A 20,589-nucleotide genomic window follows, 5' to 3' on the forward strand; every position below is an offset into this window, starting at 1 on the left:
AGCATATTAAAACAGACAATGTCAATTGTCTTGATGTGGAGCTTGGAAGAAGGTCTACTTGAGTATTTCAGATTAAATGATACCCCAGACATTGTGTCATGTACTCTCTGGTTAGTTCATAAACCATCGGTTAGAGGCCTCCTTATCAAAGATGCCTCACAAATTAAGAGGGCTAGGATGGATAAGCAAATCAATTTAGCACGCAAATTACTTAGGCTTAAAATCGCTGATGTGGCTAGCCCTTCAATTTATCTCTATAAGCAGATTTCAGACACCACTACCCAGATTGATGTTTTACTCTCAGCTAGGAAAGAAAAGGCTATTTGAAGGTTGAAATCTAAATTATATGTCCAATATAACGAGCCTAATACCTGGCTTGAGAGAAAACTAAGAGCTTCCCAAAATATTAACAAAATCCTTCAAATAAGAACTAAAAAGTGGTAGTTACCTCAATTCCATTAAAATCTATAAAGAAGTTTCAACTTATAACCAAACCTTATATTCTAACTACTTCCCTAAATCCAGATCTATCCAATATTGACACATTTATAGGCCCAATAACAACACCACATCTTTGTCCAGAGAAATCCTTAGCTCTTAGCCTACAAATATCAGAATTAGAAGTTACAGCAGCAATCAAAAACCTAAAAAATGGAAAGGCACCTGGCCCCGACCTAACACCCTACCTGATACGATCCTATAACTCTATTCTGGATGGGAAGGCTCCAGCTTATGAATGTCTACAACCAATCATAGCAGTTATACCAAAACCTAAACGAGATCACCTGGAGGGGAAGAATTACTGTCCTATATCACTACTGAATCTTGATTAAAAGATCTTCACCTTCATTCTGGTCTCCAGACTTAATAAAGTGCTTGGACCTCTCATCCATCAGGATCAGGTGGGTTTTAGTCCCAGATAATGTCAGGAACAGGGATGCTCGGATAGTACTTTTTAAAATCCAAATTGATCAGGATCCGGATATCCAGATATCCGGTTCGGATACCCGAATCCAACCTTTTAGATATCCGCATAAACGCGGATATCCGAATGCATTATCCGCGGATATCCGACCTATTCCGATTCCTGGATAGACAAACCGGAAGTGCCTTTTAAAATGCTTTAAAACATCTCTTCTCCCCCCCCCCCCCCTCCCCTCCCTCTCTCTCTCTCTCTCTCTCTCTCTCTCTCTCTCTCATTTTGTCTTCCAGAGATTTGTAGGCTGTCAAAAGCAAGCTCACATACATTGGAATCGAACCCAGGTCAACTGACATTACAGGCTGAAGCCAGCCATTTCACTCATCTCTTTAACTACAAGAAAGGCCCCGGAGTAGTCTTAGCTACCGTAATATCTATGTAACGGCAGGGCCCTTATTACACTTTCTCTTACAGGGTTATGGAAACTGTTTTGCCCATGCGATAAAGCAAGGTGCAAAAATGAAATCATGCCTAGCAGAGGATGGTTTCAATCTTTCAACCTCTGGGTTATGGGCCCAGCACACTTCCGCTGCGCCACTCTGCAGTCTGCTTACATTTGTATACAATCTTCAAGTTTAAGAAGGGTACATTAGTTCCCTTCACAAAACACAAAGCCGTCCCTGGGTGGGCTTGAACCACCAACCTTTCGGTTAACAGCCAAATGTGCTAACCAATTGTGCCACAGAGACTGTGTATGTAGTTGCTGCTAAATGGCTATATGGGGTTCTCTTCGGACAACTGTTGAACACAAAAGGCAAGGCCGTCCCTGGGTGGGTTTGAACCACCAACCTTTCTGTTCACAGCCGAATGTGCTAACTGATTGCATCACAAGGTGTGCGCTGACACGGCGGAAATCCTCCACAAGCGTATGAAGGGGGGAACCCAGCTTTGGTGCAAGCACCAGTAGAGGGCAATTCCTACCGGCAGATTGCGCTGTGGAGTGCAGATGAGTACAACCGCTGCACGACCACAGATGCCAGATGGGGATTGTACAGATCAAGACAATGCGGGGCTAAACAGCCCTAAAAGAGAAAGAGCACAGGTACAGGATGAATGTGTGTTCACCAATCTAGTCACGACCCAGCGACGGTGAACACACATCAGCAGAAACAAAGTATGAATGCAATCGCGAGAGAGGCGATTGCCAGAGGTGACACAAGGCTTAAGCAAGACAGGGGACGAGAGTAGCAAAGGCACAGCAAATCATACAATGTGAAGATAAGGTAAATAACAAACGCTAACTAAACGCGAACACCGCACACATTCGCAACAGCGAACGCGTTTACAGCGCGGTCTCCGCGTGTTAAGCACAACATTGACAAGCACGCCTAACTAACCACCGACAGACAAACACGAAACAAAGAACGCGAGCGCTTGCTTAGCGGTTACCTCACCGAGCCTACAGCAAGCGTTTGTATCAGACAAGACAGACGAACGGAAAACAGGAATACGAGAGGAAAGATCCACTGCTCTTTCCGTCAGAGTGAGTGCGATCCGAGCTCAGGAACAAGAAAGCAGATCAGAAGGATCCACAGCCGCTACCGCTAGGGGCTAGTGCGATCCAAGCAAGACAGGCAGATGAGATAGCTGGTAGCAACCGCTGCTCCAGCTATACTCCAGGAAAACAGAACAGAAGGATCCACAGCACTAGCGCAAGGCTAGTGCGATCCAGGCAAGACAGATCAGAAGGATCCACAGCTCTACCGCTAGAGGCTAGTGCGATCCAGGAAAACTGAACAGAAGGATCCACAGCGCTAGCGCAAGACTAGTGCGATCCAAGCAAGACAGATCAGAAGGGGCTACCGGTAGCATCTGCTGCCCCGGTTAGCACCCAGACAAACAGAACGATTTCCTGTCGACCACCGCTGGGACAGGACAATCACAACAGACAGACAAAACAGATAAGCAATCTAACTGCACTAGGAAACTGCCTAGTACAGTTCCAAGAATTACCCTAAGGTAAACTTTAACAGATCAACAATGGCTGACACTCAAGGGGCCTGATTCACAAAGCGGTGCAAAGTGTTTGCACGCGAGTGAAAACCCCTTTATCACGCCTAAACTCAGTTTAGGCATGATAAGAAGAAACTCGCGTGAATTTTCCGCGCGCAAGCTCGCGCGCGCGCAGCACCTGGCGCTTCGCGCGAAGCTCCCATTAAGCCCTATGGGACTTTGCTCGCGCGCGTACGCGCGGTAGCTTCGCGCGAGTTAGAGCACAAAGCGGTGATAACTTTGCTAGTGCAAAGGTTATCACGCCTAAAGTCTTTTAGGCGTGATAACTGAGTTATCACCGCTTTGTGAATCGAGCCCAAGGAGTGTTTCAACAAACCCAGAAGGAATGACCAGCAAAGGACTCTGGGAAACATAGCTTTTTATAGTGCCAGTCATCACAGGAGGCAGGTAGGGGATTTGCATAACGAATGTATGCAAATTCCTCAACAGCAGAACAGACCAGAAACTTGCAAAGGAAAGACAGGTCTCTCTTCCAGAGACCTGTAACCTTCAGACAAGAGGAATGGTCAAACAGCTGTCTGCCTGTGCAGCCAGCTGAGCGGATCATCACAGTACCCCCCCCCCCCCTCTAGGGACGGATTCCAGACATCCCTCAAAACTGGTATTAGCAAAAAACTGTAACTGAAGACTCATGAAGGTCAGGACAGCCCGACAAGGCCCAATTCTAGAGTCAGTCCACCCGAAATCGACCTCGTCGGAAGCAGAAGCCACCAAAACATGCCCATCAGTACTACCAGTCTCAGCATAACACCTATCAGGACTGTGAATGCCAGAGAAGAAGCCATCGACACCCTCCAGACAATACCCACCACCTTCCAGGGAGCGTCCGAAAATACCAAACCTGCCACAATACCTGTTCGAAGTGTCTTTCAACACAAAAGCCACTGTTGATCTTATCCAGGGCACCAAGCTAAATTTCTCCCGGAATCTCCCAGAACCCTTTGAAGCTCCGCAGAGATCCCAAGAGGTCAGAACGCTCACCAGGCTCACATGGAGAACTACCAAGAACCCCTATGGAACCTATGATTATTCTGGATTCAGAATTACCAGGACACCCATCAAGATCAGGACTTTCAGGGACCACTTCTGGGCATGCAAGCAGGCAGGCCATATCAGAGCATGTCTCCACCGAGGAAGCATCTGAGCATGCTGGTAACCGAGGCACACTTGGGCTTTCTGGGTCACAGAGCACATTGGGGTACACCAGCACAGGAGAAACCTCAGGACATGCCGAGGAGCTGCCAACCTCAGAGTCCGACACGACAAGACCAAAACCAGGACCGGGAAGAAAATCATCACAAGTAGAGGTCACAGGTCTCAGGTCTTTCAAAAGAAGACTCGGACTTAACTTCAGAATTTTCTGTGACTGTAATATCATCATTGACTACACATGAGTGGAGCTCCACAAGAGCTGCAAAAGTAGTCAGCACAAGAGCAATGCCTACCGAAGTGGGCTAAACCTCAGACGGATCTGGGGGGCAGGAGGTATCTCCTAGAAGTTCTGCACCCTTTAGGAGGGACTTGGAAACCTCCAAAACATCAACTAAGACCTCAGAAATGTCATTTTCCAAGTTTTCTATGAAGGATTCTGAACTATCTATGTTACAGGGCTGAACATTAAATACCTCCTGCAGGCAGAGCAGATGTCCCAGGAATGGTTCCACCATAAGCTGAGACTGAATTTCATCATCATGAGCGGGATGTACAGGAATATTTATTGGAACACACACTGACTCCCTAACTTCAATCTCACTGCACCCAGAATTCTGCGTAGCAGTCAAACTAGCTTGCAACTCCAAAACTGCAGAAAAACAGGTGAAAATAGCAGCAATACCTAGACGAGCCTCTAGGGACACTGCAGGAGATATTGTACAAGGCGATATTGACTCATCCAGAGTCCAGGGTGGAGAGCCAGTACTTTCTTCAAAGCAAGAAAGGGACTCCCAAATGTCAGTGCGATTGGACATCATATTGTTATTCATGGTACAGGGCAGGCTCAGAGAAACCTTCTCTGGACCCAGCAAAGATGCTTCAGAGTCAGATTCGCAAAACCAAAGTGCTGTCTCACTCTTAGACTCGGCTTACAATGTCGAATCCGAGGAGACAGAACGCAAAATTTGCGAATCCAAGATCGCTTTAGGTTGTGAAACTGACGCTTCCATAGCGCAAACCTCCGTGATCTGCGGAGCAGACTGCAAGGCATTTAAGACAGAAACACTGGAGCAACTGTCATCAGGCAACAGGCCTTCACAGATGTGAACAGAATGAGACAGATTCATTTGCAAAAGTGGCGACAACAACAGGAGAAACTTTATTAGACATATTAATTTTACTTTTGATGCTGAGTAATTTAGGACTTCTCCCCATAGCAGGATCATAGATGGAAGATCTTAAAGTGGATCCGAGACCAAGTTTTGAAGTCCCTGTTTTTGTGCCTTTTGGACATTTTTTAGGGCATTACACTTTATAATTGTATATTTGTTTCTATATTTTTTTTTTTAAGTTTTTATATAATAAAAACTTAATAAAAACAGAAAGCCACGCCCCCTCAGCTCCTCTAAATGCCGCGGCGTTCTGTCCCAGGCTGCAGTCACTCATGGGACCTAATTTTCGGGAGGAGGAGGCTTTGGCTAAGGAGGAGGCAGAGGCGGTGATTCAAGTCTAAAGGCTGCTGAACTCACGCGATAGTAGCGTGAGCAGCAGCATCTGTGAGAGGGTCACAGTGACAGCACATAAATCTGACCTGAAAGCTGGTAGAAGTAGCGGTGGAAGCCAGCGTATCCCTTACTTGTGCTGGCTATTCTGTTTGCAGACCTGCAGATCAGCGCGGCATGTGTATCAGAAGCTGCCCCTCCTCCCTTCCAGGAGATCAGCGTGGCGTAACTCCCCTGACTCCAGCGTGGAAGTTTTCTCTTGTCTGCACTCTGATCCTGTAGCTCTGCCTCTGGTCTGTGCTCCTGGACTGCATGTCATGTGAGTTCACCTGACATGCAGGAAGACCAGAGCACAGAGGCAGAGTTACATGATCGGAATGCAGATAAGAGAAGACTTCCACGCTAGAGTCAGGGGAGTTATTATGCTGTGCTGATCTGCTGAAATGGAGGAGGAGAGGCAGCTTCTAAACACTGACACACACACACACCAGGGGATGGATGGATGGATGGATGGATCCTCATTCTAAAGAGGGGGGTGGGGGAGGGGAAGTCTGTCCTGGCAAAAGCACTGTGTGTAGTGCAGCCACGACCCCCTCTCTCCAGACTAGTAGTCACACATCCTCCTATCCTAGCTGCCAGGAGATATGAGCCCTGCAGGAGGGCTGCTATCTATGGGGCCAACACTCTGAAGAGTCCTGTCACCTAGGCATGTATGAATAAATATAGAGCAGGCTGACAGGATCCCAGACCAAGTTTTGATGTCCTCCTTTTTGTGCCTGTTGGACATATTTTTTTAGGGCAATACACACTCCAAATGCCTATTTTTATATATATATATCACCTAATAAAAACAGAAAGCCAGCCTCCCCCCTCCCCCCCTTAGCTCCTCTAACGCCGAAGTAGCAGTGGGAGCCAGCGTGGATCGTCACAGGATGGAGGACAGGAGCCCACTGCTGTCTGTCATTTAGGGGGGGGGGGGGGGGGGGTAAGCTGCACTGACAAGAGGTCTGATGTTCACACAGGACAGCCCCAGCACACACTGAGCATGCACGGGATTTCAGAGTCAAGGGGAGTGTAGGGGAGTAGAGTTTGCACAGTCTGAGGTGTGGAGATAAAGATAAGATTACCTGTGTAATGATTCCAAGCAGAAAATGGCAGCTCTCATTGTATAACAGGAAAAAAAATGTATTTACTGATGAAGCTGTTTGCAGCTAGTTTACTTGTGTAAACCATCTAAACTTAACTAAACTAAATAAGGACAAGTTACTTGTTATAGTTATTTTTTCACCTCGGATCCGCTTTAAAGATCTGTTTTTTGATGACAAAGGATCCCGCATATCTTTGTGAGTAATGACACATTCATATTGATCACACTTTGCAGGAACATCCGAGAAACAGGCATTAGATCGCATAGATTCAAACTGCACACAGTCAGGAGAGAATATTTCAGGATTCGCACAGGAATCAACCACAAAGGTACACCCATTCATTTCAGATCGTAAGGTGTCCAAACTTACATGCTTTACCCCAGGAAGGCAGGAACAATCATTCAATAACGATGCCTCTCTATTGGAATCAATTGACTAGTGTGTGTGCAACTCATCCAAGATCGTCTGCCAGACACACATCACTGGATCCACAAAACATTTGTCACACTCATCAGAATCAAAGTGTACACAGAATTTATACAAGCGTTTAGCGTCTCTTCGCTTTCTGCGATGTGGAAATCACAAAACGCCTTCCAATCAATCTCGAACTCATCGACCAACGCTCCAATTTCCCATGGAGCAAATGGGGGCTCAAACAACCCGGTATCTAAATAGCACTCATAAGGGTTGGGGTCAGGAACATGTATATACTTTCTTATGCCTTTAATATAGAAAATAATTCTGCCTATTAAAGGATCCACAAATGCTTTTGCTTGGGGCAAGAAAACCTGAGACTGAGAAGTCTCTCTGGGTTCATCACATCCAGGCTTTACAGAAATAGTTTCTTTATTAGTAGTTGCTATGGGCAAGAAATCTTTTAACTGGGAAGTCTTTCGAGGTTTTTTACGTTTAGCAGCTTTTGATGGCTGCTTTTTGGATGAAGGTGAACTGTTAACGCAAATCTTTGCAGGCTGAGAAATTTTGCACAGAGTAGATGGAACAGCTGATTGAGCTGCCGACAACAACTCGTTAAGGGGGTATGGTAATTGAGGTAGTCTCAGCCAATTATGAATTATAAAGGCCAAAAATTCCAGGGGTCTTTGACTCAGTGTGGTATGATCTAACACCTCATAAGCCCACTTTAATATTTCGCCCCCAAACAGAATGTAGGCCATTTGGGGGGCCCAGGTAGACACTGGGGTGCCTTGAAATTCAGGGTTCGCTAAAAGTTTAACGCACTCAGACAAAAATTCATCTGCTGTTTCAGGTTCAAGATTTTTAAATCTCTTAAAGGTACAAGAGCCATATTCGACAAAATCGCACAAATCGGAAATTCCCTCTACACTGGGAATTACGGTTTGGCTGGTCATTCTGTAACGATTGCTGAATAATCTCCGTGATCAGAGCACAAGGCGTGCGCTGACACGGCGGAAATCCTCCACAAGCGTATGAAGGGGGGAACCCAGCTTTGGTGCAAGCACCAGTAGAGGGCAATTCCCACCGGCAGATGGCGCTGTGGAGTGCAGACGAGTACAACTGCTGCACGACCACAGATGCCAGATGGGGATTGTACAGATCAAGACAATGCGGGGCTGAACAGCTCTAAAAGAGAAAGAGCACAGGTACAGGATGAATGTGTGTTCACCAATCTAGTCGCGACCCAGCGACGGTGAACACACATCCGCAGAAACAAAGTAGGAATGCAATCGCGAGAGAGGCGATTGCCAGAGGTGACACAAGGCTTAAGCAAGACAGGGGACAAAAGTAGCAAAGGCACAGCAAATCATACAATGAGAAGATAAGGAAAATAACAAACGCTAACTAAACACGAACACCGCACTCATTCGCAACAGCGAACGCGTTTACAGTGCGGTCTCCGCGTGTCAAGCACAACAGAGACAAGCACGCCTAACTAACCACCGACAGACAAACATGAAACAAAGAACACGAGCGCTTGCTTAGCGGTTACCTCACCGAGCCTACAGCAAGCGTTCGTATCAGACAAGACAGACGAACGGAAAACAGGAATACGAGAGGAAAGATCCACTGCTCTTTCCGTCAGAGCGAGTGCGATCCGAGCTCAGGAACAAGAAAGCAGATCAGAAGGATCCACAGCCGCTACCGCTAGGGGCTAGTGCGATCCAAGCAAGACAGGCAGATGAGATAGCTGGTAGCAACCGCTGCTCCAGCTATACTCCAGGAAAACAGAACAGAAGGATCCACAGCACTAGCGCAAGGCTAGTGCGATCCAGGCATGACAGTTCAGAAGGATCCACAGCACTACTGCTAGAGGCTAGTGCGATCCAGGAAAACAGAACAGAAGAATCCACAGCGCTAGCGCAAGACTAGTGCGATCCAAGCAAGACAGATCAGAAGGGGCTACCGGTAGCAACCGCTGCCCTGGTTAGCACCCAGACAAACAGAACGATTTCCTGTCGACCACCGCTTGGACAGGACAATCTCAACAGACAGACAAAACAGATAAGCAATCTAACTGCACTAGGAAGCTGCCTAGTACAGTTCCAAGAATTACCCTAAGGTAAACTTTAACAGATCAACAATGGCTGTCACTCAAGAAGTGTTTCAACAAACCCAGAAGGAATGACCAGCAAAGGACTCTGAGAAACATAGCTTTTTATAGTGCTAGTCATCACAGGAGGCAGGTAGGGGATTTGCATAACGAATGTATGCAAATTCCTTAACAGCAGAACAGACCAGAAACTTGCAAAGGAAAGACAGGTCTCTCTTCCAGAGACCTGTAACCTTCAGACTAGAGGAATGGTCAAACAGCTGTCTGCCTGTGCAGACAGCTGAGCGGATCATCATACCCGGGTTATGGGTGAAACTATCCGCAGATAGCTATCCTGATTTTTAAAAAAATCCGTAATCCAAATCTGAATCGGATAGCTGAAAAAAGTTTGGATATCCGGTTTACCTGGATATCCGGAATCCGGATGAGCATCCCTGGTCAGGAAGGTAGTTGATCTCCTCCATGCCGCCAACTCCTGCAATCAGCCTATAGGTTTGGTCTGTCTTGACATGGAAAAAGCGTTTGATACTATCAGTTGGCCCAATATGTTGGCGGCATTGAGGAGAGCTGGAATAGGTGGGGGTTTCTTACAAGCGATAAAATGCCTTTACTACCATTTCCCGCAAAACCTCCCCACACAAGCATAGAAAGCACTAAATAGGTAAGAACTCACTTCCAAGCAGCACCTGTCTTTTAAATAGTCTGCAGAAGCTGGTCAGCAAATAGAAGACACAGTACCAAATTAAGCAAAGGCTGAATTGACCACACTATCTCCTCAACGCCACATAACATGTGGAACTCTAGTAATAATAAAAACAACTTGCATGATAGTTGCATTTGCTGCACTAATTTGCATAAAATGGTTTGCATGCAAAGGCATTTCGTACTAGATGCTTTCACCAACATTGAGGTCCCTCCGAATCGAAAAGGGTCCTACCACTAAAATGTGACTTGGAAACTAACTTAACTGTGGGGTTTCAAAAATACGAAACAGGCAGTGTCCCAGGTGCTCTCACCACCCAAGACCACACTCTGCAAGTGAAACACCAATTGGGGGCAGGAGCAGTACAGAAAGCCCCCAAAATGCTTTCACCACTTGGGGGACCATTCACTACTGCTCCCACCTCTATGGAGATTTCCCACAAAACCTTGCCCCACAAGCATACAAAGCACACAATTATAGGTCAAAGCTCACTTCCAAGCATCCTTTTAAATAGGCCTCAGAAGTCGGTCAGAAAATGAAAGGCACAGTACATTCATTGAAACTGCAGCACCAAATTAAGCAAGGGCTGAACTGACCACACTATCATCTCTAAACTGGAGGCACAAGACACAGAACATTTATATTGTGCTTTTCTTCTGGTGGACTCAAAGTGCCAGAGCTTCAGCCACTAGGGCACACCCAGTAGGAAACAGGAGTTAGGGAGTCTTGCCAAAGGTCTCCTTAATGAATAGGTGCTTGCTTACTGACCAGGAAGAGCTGAGATTCAATCCCTGGTCTCCAGTGTCAGAGGCCGAAGTCTTAATCAGTACACTATCCAGCCACGGCACAAGAGATCCCTCACTGTTATTTGCTAAGAAATGAATAAATAAGTAAATATGTAATTTTTTTGCCATTGCATAAAGATGAGCAGAGATTTGGCTCACTAAGTGTGCTAACACAACTACTATTATATTACTTGTTGATGTAGAATATTTAGTGATGCTATTTGATTTTATCTTATAGGTACTTAATGAATGTGACATTTGAGGGTCGGAATCTTTCATTTAGTGAAGACGGATACCAGATGCATCCTAAACTAGTTGTCATTCTGCTCAACCAGGAAAGGAAGTGGGAAAGGGTAGGTCTTCTATTTAAAGTTTAAAACGGAAAACTATTCTGTGTTTTGTTTTTTTTTGGAAGTTAAAAAATGAATCAATAAGAAAACTTTTGTGAAAGTACTGCATATTAATGGTCAGTAAAACTGGCCTATTTTGTTGTTACCTCTGGTTGTAGGCTGATTTGAGCACTAATCATGTATTTTCGGTGAATTGTGTATTGACGTTTATTGCTCTTGCGGTGCTCTTGCTAAACAGTGCTCTTGCTAAAACAGCAAGAGCACCATGTGTCATTTAATTTAACCATATACATTTTCCCTGTTTCTTGCCATATTTGATTAACAGACAACAAGGATAAACCAGGTTATTTAGTCAGCTTCAGGACTAAGGGCTGGTGCACACCAGAGCGGTTATTAAATCGCTTGCAAGGGGAAAACCGCTTGGCTAATGAAAGTGAATGTAATGGTGCACACCAGAGCATTTCGTTTTTTCCACAAACGCAAACGCGAGGGCTGCAGCATTTTTTAGATTTCTGAGGCGTTTCTGCCTCGATGTTAAAGTATAGGAAAGTGGAAAACCGCTCTGAAAAAAGCCAGATCTGAGCGGTTTTCCAGGCATTTTTGTTATAGATGCTGTTCAGTAACAGCTTTACTGTAACAAAATATGACATCTGCTACACAAAAACACTCCAAAACACGCTGGGCATGTTTAGAAAACCTCTCTAAACATGCCTAGAATCACTCTGAAATCTGCTTCAAAAACCCCTAGCGTTTTGTGGATCTGTTAGAGGTTTTTGGTGTGCACTGGCCCTTAGTGTTTGCTTATTCAGTGGCTTGCTCAATAAGTGGCTTGGGACAAGCAGCTTAGTTAGGCATTAGAAGCAGCTTGGGAGAAATTGTTTAACCACTTCAATCTTCAGTCGTTTTTCACCTTATGCATCCAAGCAATTTTCACCTACCATACATTCGCCATTAACGTTATCCCTACTTATCACAATAAATTGATCTATATCTTGTTTTTTCTGCCACTAATTAGGCTTTCTTTGGGTGGTACATTTTGCTAAGAATTATTTTTTCTGAATGCATTTTATTTAAGATTCATTTAAGATTATGAAAAGAAAATTGATAAAAATAATTATTTCTTAGATTTCGGCCATTATAGCTTTAAAATAATACATGCTACCATAATTAAAAACCATGTATTTTATTTGCCCATTTGTTCTAGTTATTACACAATTTAAATTATGTCCTTATCACAATGTATGGTGCCAATATTTTATGTGGAAATAAAGGTGCATTTTTACAGTTTTGCCTCCATCACTATTTACAAGCTTATAATTTAAAAAATAATCATAATATTCCCCCTTCACAGGCATATTTAAAAAGTTCAGACTCTTAGGTAACGATTTATGTTTTGTTTTTTATTGTAATTTTGTTTTCAATTAAAAAAATGTATTTGGGTATTTTTTGGAGTATGGGGGGTAAACAGTTAATTTTAAATGTAATAGTATTTATTAAAAAAAATGTATGTAGATGTAGTTTTACTCTTTGGCCACAAGATGGCCACAGTCATTTTTTTTTTTTTTTTTTTAGGAAGTGAAGGGAGAACGGGAAACTTTTTTTTTTCTTTAGAAGGATAGGGGCTTCTGAAAGAAGCCCGTCGGTCTTTCTAACGGGGACTTTGATCAATGAATGGGAATTGTGTTACCATTCAGTAGCCTCCCTGGCGGTATGGACGAGCTGAGTTCGTCCAGCAAAAACTTGCAAAAAGTGGTAATGACGAGCTGAGCTCGTCCATGCCGACAGGGAGATTTCCTGTTTCTCTGCGCCGCCGGCTGCATTTTTTTTTCATCAGAGGGATTCCCCAGGATGGCTGGATGCCTGACTGCACGCTGTGGGTAGCGATTTGTGCTACCCACAGCGTGCAGAACAAGCATCCAGCCACCCTAGGGAATCCCTGGGCAGTCAGCGGGGCAGAGAATGTGCAGGGGTTCCCCCTTGTATGCGGAGGCTATGTGGAGGGGGATCCCCCTCTGTGCGGGTGGGGGGATCCGAAGGGGATCCCCCCACCCGCACAGAGGGGGATCCCCCTCCACATAGCCTCCGCATACAAGGGGGAACCCCTGCACATTCTCTGCCCCGCTTACTGCCCAGGGATTCCCTAGGGTGGCTGGATGCTTGTTCTGCACGCTGTGGGTAGCACAAATCGCTACCCACAGCGTGCAGTCAGGCATCCAGCCATCCTGGGGAATCCCTCTGATGAAAAAAAAATGCAGCCGGCGGCGCAGAGAAACAGGAAATCTCCCTGTCGGCATGGACAAGCTCAGCTCGTCATTACCACTTTTTGCAAGTTTTTGCTGGACGAACTCAGCTCGTCCATACCGCCAGGGAGGCTACTGAATGGTAACACAATTCCCATTCATTGATCAAAGTCCCCGTTAGAAAGACCGACGGGCTTCTTTCAGAAGCCCCTATCCTTCTAAAGAAAAAAAAAAGTTTAAAAAGTTTAAAAATGATGGCAATGTGGGCGGGGATCCCCCTCTGTGCGGGTGGGGGGATCCCCTTCAATGATGGCAATGTGGGCGGGGGATCCCCCTCTGTGCGGGTGGAGGGATCCCCCTTCAATGGTGGCTATTTGGGTGACCTATCCCCCTCCAAACCCCCTCTCTCCCGATCCCCCCCCCCCCTCCTGTCTCAGCCCATCGAGTAAATGGATGTACTCACCAGAGGGTTTTCTCCAGCGACGGCTGCAGCGCCCTCCCTCCTCCATCTCCGAAGTCTCGTTTGCCGTACAGTTACATTACGAGACTTGGTGACGTCACCAAGTCTCGTAATGTAACTGTACGGCAAACGAGACTTCGGAGATGGAGGAGGAAGGGCGCTGCAGCCGTCGCTGGAGAAAGCCCTCGGGTGAGTACATCCATTTACTCGATGGGCTGAGACAGGAGGGGGGGGGATCGGGAGAGAGGGGGTTTGGAGGGGGATAGGCCACCCAAATAGCCACCATTGAAGGGGGATCCCCCCACCCGCACAGAGGGGGATCCCCCCCCACACATAGCCATCATTGAAGGGGATCCCCCCACCCGCACAGAGGGGGATCCCCCCCCCACACATAGCCATCATTGAAGGGGATCCCCCCACCCGCACAGAGGGGGATCCCCGCACACATAGCCACCATTGAAGGGGATCCCCCCACCCGCACAGAGGGGGATCCCCCCCACACACAGCCACCATTGAAGGGGATCCCCCCACCCGCACAGAGGGTGATCCCCCGCCCACATTGCCATCATTGAAGGGGATCCCCCCACCCGCACAGAGGGGGATCCCCCTCCACATAGCCTCCGCATACAAGGGGGAACCCCTGCACATTCTCTGCCCCCTGGCTGCCCAGGAATTCCCTAGGGTGGCTGGATGCTTGTTCTACACGCTGTGGGTAGCACAGATCACTACCCACAGCATGCTAGGATGGGGGGGGGGACATCTGGCAACCTATAAATCTGGCTAAACACCTGGCTCACTATATACCTGGCTGCACATCTGGCTCACTATATACCTGGCTGCACATCTGGCTCACTATATACCTGGCTGCACATCTGGCTCACTATATACCTGGCTGCACATCTGGCTCACTATATACCTGGCTGCACATCTGGCTCACTATATACCTGGCTGCACATCTGGCTCACTATATACCTGGCTGCACATCTGGCTCACTATATACCTGGCTGCACATCTGGCTCACTATATATACCTGGCTGCACATCTGGCTCACTATATATACCTGGCTGCACATCTGGCTACCTATACATCTGGCTATACATCTGGCTAATTATACGTGGCTGCACATCTGGCTACCTATACATCTGGGTCTTATATTCACCATTGGCGTGCTGATCCCTCGTCGCGTACCTCTGATAGCTTCCCCAGTGTCTTCTTCCATGTCCCTTGGCGGATTTTGTTTCTCCCTCGGCGATCACATTGTCCCCCGTTGATCGGCGTTGATGACACCAGCATCATCAACATCTTGCAGAAAACACTTTTTTTTCAAATTAAATTCAATACAGTAACCTGTATTGAATTCAATTTCCCCCAAAAAAAATTAATTGCAAAAAAAAAAAGGTTGAAAATTATTGGAAATTAATTGAAACACTTTTTGCACAGAAATCCTGGGGAAATTGAACGCCAGGGTGGTTAATCACTGGGCTAACGAGCGGCAGCATAGGAGCGCGCAGCAATGCAGAAGCAGCCTTTTGGACGTAATAGCAACCTCCAAAAGGCGAAAGTAGTTAAAGCAAACCTGAACTGAGAAATAAAAGTCAAAATAAACATACCCACGTCATACTTACCACCCGTGTAGTCTACTCATCAGTCTATTTCTCCTCTCCTGTGTCCTGTTTGTCCACTATGATCAATGGAATTTTCTGTCCTCCATTTTGAAAATGGCAATGACCCTGTAACAACTTCCTGGTTAGCTCAGTGTTAAACTGTAACATCGCCCACACGAGCCATAGGGAAACTTGGACATTACCTTGTTCATCGGTTGTCCTTTCAGTTATAACTGACAGCAACATATATATTTCAGTTCTGACAAAATTTTGGCAAAAATGGAAGGAATCATTGTTAAAAAAAAATTGTGAGCTGCCGAGAGGAACTGATGGTGAGGTAAGTGTGTAATATTCATTTGCAGGTACATCATGTGTTTATTTTAAATAGCTTTATTCAGTACAGGTTCCCTTTAAGGGCTCTGCCTCTGACACAGGAGATCAGTGTTTGAATCTTGTCTCTATTCAGTAAGGAGACATTGGGCAAGACACTCTAACACTGCTACTGCCTACTATGTGCAGTCTTATATAAATGTTCCATGTATTGTCTTTGTCATCTTGTTGGGCAATGCAGTAGTGTGCATTCTGAAAAATGTATGCATGTCTTGATCAAGATATTGATAATGCTACTGTTGGCCTAGGTGTGTGTGTGATGCTCTATTAGAAGAAGAGATCAAAGATGAAAAAGTGCTAAATGAGCGGCATGCAACACTGAAATGAATAGACAACATGGGAAAGGGCTTAAATCTAACAATGCAGACAATCGTTGGAACCAGTGAGGATGAGGAGGGTGGAGTACAGTTGGAGCAAGGAGCAGAGGTTACTGCTAGTTGGGCTAGAGTTGCAAGAAGTAGTGTAATGCTGGGGATACACGGTACGTTTCTGTACCGTGTATCGGCCAGCTGATAATATTCAGCTGGCCCGATCATGCCACTCGACCCACGCCCGCTCGATTCCCGAGCGGCAATCGATCCTCACGCACGCGCGGACGAGCGGGGATGCGCCGGCATCGAGCCACTGGCTCGATCCGGCGCATAAAACGAGCCGTGTATGCATGGCATAAGGGACACTAGTTTTAAGTTGTCTCTCCCTAATAAATATGCTTGCTTGCGAGATATTGGGGATGCTAGACAGATATTGGTGGGAGGGGATTTGATTATTAGGTGCACTGATAGGGTAATCTGTTGAAGAGACTGTGAATGCTGTACAGTGTGTTCTGAACATTCATGTTCAGCATGTAGCACATCAATTTCACAGATAATTGGGTGGGGCTGGGGCAGGGGCGTCTCTAGCCATTTTGTCACTCCAGGTAGGCGAGAAAACCTGTTTCCTCCCCCCCCCCCTCCACCGTGTGGTGCCCCCCTGATGAAAATAATCATAATGCAGCAATGATTCACTTAAAATAATCGTAATGCGGCAATGATTCACCATAAAATAATCATAACGCAGCAATGATTCACCATAAAATAATTATAACGCAGCAATGATTCACCATAAAATAATCATAACGCAGCAATGATTCACCATAAAATTATCGCTATATGCGCAGCATTCACCATAAAATAATCGTAATGCGGCAGCGTTCACCAGAAAATATTCGTAATGTGGCCAGCATTCACCAGGAAATAATCATAATGTGGCAGCTTTCACCAGAAAATAATCGTAATGTGGCCAGCGTTCACCAGAAAATAAATTGTAATGTGGCCAGCATTCACCAGGAAAAAATCATAATGCGGCAGCTTTCACCAGAAAATAATCGTAATGTGGCCAGCGTTCACCAGAAAATAAATTGTAATGTGGCCAGCGTTCACCAGAAAATAATCGTAATGTGGCTAGCATTCCCCAGGAAATAATCGTAATGTGGCCAGCGTTCCCCAGGAACTAATCGTAATGTGGCAGAGTTCCCCAGGAAATAATCGTAATGTGGCCAGCATTCCCCAGGAAATAATTGTAATGTGGCCAGCGTTCCCCAGGAAACAATCGTATGTGGTAGCGTTCCCCAGGAAATAATCATAATGTGGTAGCGTTCCCCAGGAAATAATCGTAATGTGGCAGCGTTCCCCAGGAAATAATCGTATGTGGCAGTGTTCCCCAGGAAATAATCGTAATGTGGGCAGTGTTTCACTAAATGTATAATTACCTGTAAAAAGAAAAGCATTTACTCACCTGCAGAAGACTCCTCTCCCTGGGCGCAGCCTCCCCCGACGATCTTCCTGCAGCGGCGCAGCCAGCCGCTGCAAAAGTCCCGCGCTGACAGGCAGATAGCAGGGCTACGGGAAGATGGCGCCCGAAGCCCTTTACTGGAGACACAAATAGTCTCCAGTACAGGGCTTCTGACGCCATCTTGCCGTAGCCCTGCTCTGCCTGCCGGAAGATTATGCAGGCAGAGCTGCATGCTGCGGGGATGAACTGGCGCTGCATCTATGCCGCGGCCAGTTCACCACAGCAGTCGCACAATTTGGCGGGGGAAGGTGGGCACTTCCCCCCCCCACGACGGCGCCCCTCCCCCCGCCCGGTGCTCCAGGCCCCCGTCTGTCCTTGCCTGGTGGCTGGGACGCCTGTGGGCTGGGGAATACCTGGCTTTCATGGTGCACATGTCTACCAATGTGTAAGTTAGTGGGGGATGGATGGTCTTCAAAAACGGCATTATCGGAAATTTGTAATCAAACAGAATTACGGTACTGATTATGAGTGCACTCAAGGTTGCAATTATAATTTTGATTATGACCTGTAATTTTTAGTACTTTGAGTAACTATGGAAATGCAATTTTGGACCAATTACAGTGTCCCTCGCATGTCCCTAGCAACCAATAGGAAAGAGCTGAGCTTGGGCCCATTCCTCAGTGATTGCATTCAGTTAGCTTAGCTGCTAGCAGTGTTTAGGGGGATACGGGATAGTAATTAGGGAAGGGAGTAAGGCACTTAGTTTGTGACAGAGTTAGTTAGTTTGTATATTGTATGTGCTGCTGCTATTATTTTACTAGTAATAGTAGTCACTCACACAGTCAGTCTTTGTCAGTGTGTGTGTCACTCCAGTCCTCAGTCAATAGTACAGTTATTTCTGAGTGACTTATTTGAGAAATACACATTGCATATTTTTCCTTTTTTTTCCCCTTTGTCTGTGAGCTGGCTTACTCAGTGTAGCGCTTTGTGTAGTAGCGGAATGCTTAGTGGTCAGAGACGCAGGTTCTGTGTGCTATTTGTTTTGTGCTTTTCGTAGTTTATTTGTCAGTCTGTTTTTTGTTAATCTGTTTTTGTAAAAAAAAAAAAAGTTTTTACTGTTAAAAATGCCACACATTTAATTTACACCGTTTACAACTCCACACATTTATTTTACAAGCTGAGGTAGCCATACACTGGTCGATTTGCCATTAGATCGACCAACTGACAGATCCCTATCTGATCAAATCTGCCTTTACTGCAAACAGATTGTGAATCGATTTCAGCCTGAAACCGATCACAATCTGTTGAGCTGCTCCTGCCGCCTGTCCCCCCCTGTATACATTACCTGAAGCTGGCTCCGGGTCCTCTTCTCTGCGCTGCACCACATCCCAGCATCCCGCACCGCAACACATCCCAACGTACACTGTGTTACTCCGTAACCAGGAAGTTCAAATAGAGCGCCCTCTATTTGAACTTCCTGGTCACTGGAGTGACACAGGAAGTTAATGTAAGCTGGGATGGAGCAGGAACAGAGCGGTGCAGCGTGGAGAAGATGCCCGGGAGCCAGCATCAGGTAATGTATACCTGTATCGGATCGGCTGCCGCTAGCAACGCGCTCCCTACCTGCGGGCGATTGACGGTAATTTCCCGCACGGCGCGATCGACGGACCGTTCCGATTTCGGAAGGAAAACGAATCGGCGGGTGCGTTTAGCGCGAACTATTGGCAGCAGATTCGATCCCAGTGATCGAATCTGCTGTCGAACGGCGGCAAATCGGGCCAGTGTATGGCCAGCTTAACTGTTCAATAAAAGTTTATTATTGTATTGTACAAGAGTCGGGTGGGGCAGTGCTGTTACCGTCTCCCTGGCTGGTCCGCCAGCAACTAGTGGGCACTTATCTATGGTTAAGGGAGCTGAGAGGAGAGGTGCAGAGGCACAAGGCATTGTGTCCTTTTTCACCCTCCGGACTCTCATCCCATTGAGGAGAGCCATTTGGAGACTATTGTGGAACTGATGTCGCAGCAACAGGTCAGCAGTTCTACACAGTCCTCCACCATGACTACTCCTCCTACCAACAGTAGCTGACTACCCCCCAAGTCATGTCTACCCCATCAGTCCCTAGCTCCCTGGACGAAACCCCTTTGGTTTTCAGCCCAGCCTATAGGAGTTTTTTGCGGGTAGCAATGGAGGAAGCAGAGTTTTTCCTGGGCCTGGTGGCCAGGATCCGCCTCATCATAGATGTCCGAACTCACTGGAACTCGACCATGGCAATGTTGGAGCGGCTGTGCCAGCACAGGACTGCTCTTAGCAGGTACATCTGTGAGGCAAATGTCTATGGCTCCACCAACCTGCAGCTGATCTCCTCAGCTCAGTGGACAAACACACATGCTCCCTTCCTGCAGGGAACCAAGATGGTGACATGGGAGCAGGCATCCGTCTGTGAATGGGTGCCCATGGTTTGCTTGCTGGAAAGGGTGGTGTGTGATCTTCAGGAAGAGGGTGAGGCAGCCCTGACCCAGCTGGATCAGGAGCAGTTGGCAGCACAGTCCACTTCACAGGAGGAGGAGGACGACGACTTTCAGGCAGTGGAGGAGGAGTTGGTGGTCTCTAACCTGGATACTGAGGGGGAGCAGCAGAGCGTCACTGCCGTTGTGCGGGGGTGGCGGTTTCAGGAGGACACGGCGAAGGAAGACAAGGACAGGCATGTCCTCTCAGGGGGGGGGGGAGGGGGTGGAGACAAAGATTTGTCTGCCAATCCCCGCCTCCTCCCCATTGCTGCGCTGCCTTCACAGGGACCCCCGGGTGATCCAGATGCGTGAAAGGGAGGACATCTGGATTACCTTGATCCTGGATCCAGGTCTGAAGGGGAAGCTGGGACAGTTCGTTGCCATCCACACACCAAGCGCCGCACAAGGGAGTTGCAGGGGGCCCTTATACACAGACTGCAGGAAGCATTCCCCCAG

General features: G+C 46.8%; 2 protein-coding genes across 2 annotated transcripts in view; one reads left to right on the top strand and one right to left on the bottom strand.

Moving 5' to 3' along the window:
• Nucleotides 1–20,589, top strand: part of LOC137522100 (glutamate receptor ionotropic, NMDA 2B) — a 1,475,416-nt gene that overhangs the window by 397,160 nt on the left and 1,057,667 nt on the right. Inside the window, exon 3 of the mRNA XM_068242127.1 lies at nucleotides 11,051–11,165. Coding sequence (XP_068098228.1) covers nucleotides 11,051–11,165 — 115 coding nt within the window. The remainder of the gene's footprint in view (nucleotides 1–11,050; nucleotides 11,166–20,589) is intronic.
• The window catches only part of LOC137521249 (ERV-BabFcenv provirus ancestral Env polyprotein-like), a 356,923-nt gene that overhangs the window by 246,547 nt on the left and 89,787 nt on the right, over nucleotides 1–20,589 (bottom strand). The gene's annotated exons all lie outside the window — the stretch shown is intronic.

This window comes from Hyperolius riggenbachi, chromosome 6 (assembly GCF_040937935.1).
Source record: "Hyperolius riggenbachi isolate aHypRig1 chromosome 6, aHypRig1.pri, whole genome shotgun sequence".
NCBI classification, from domain to species: domain Eukaryota; kingdom Metazoa; phylum Chordata; class Amphibia; order Anura; family Hyperoliidae; genus Hyperolius; species Hyperolius riggenbachi.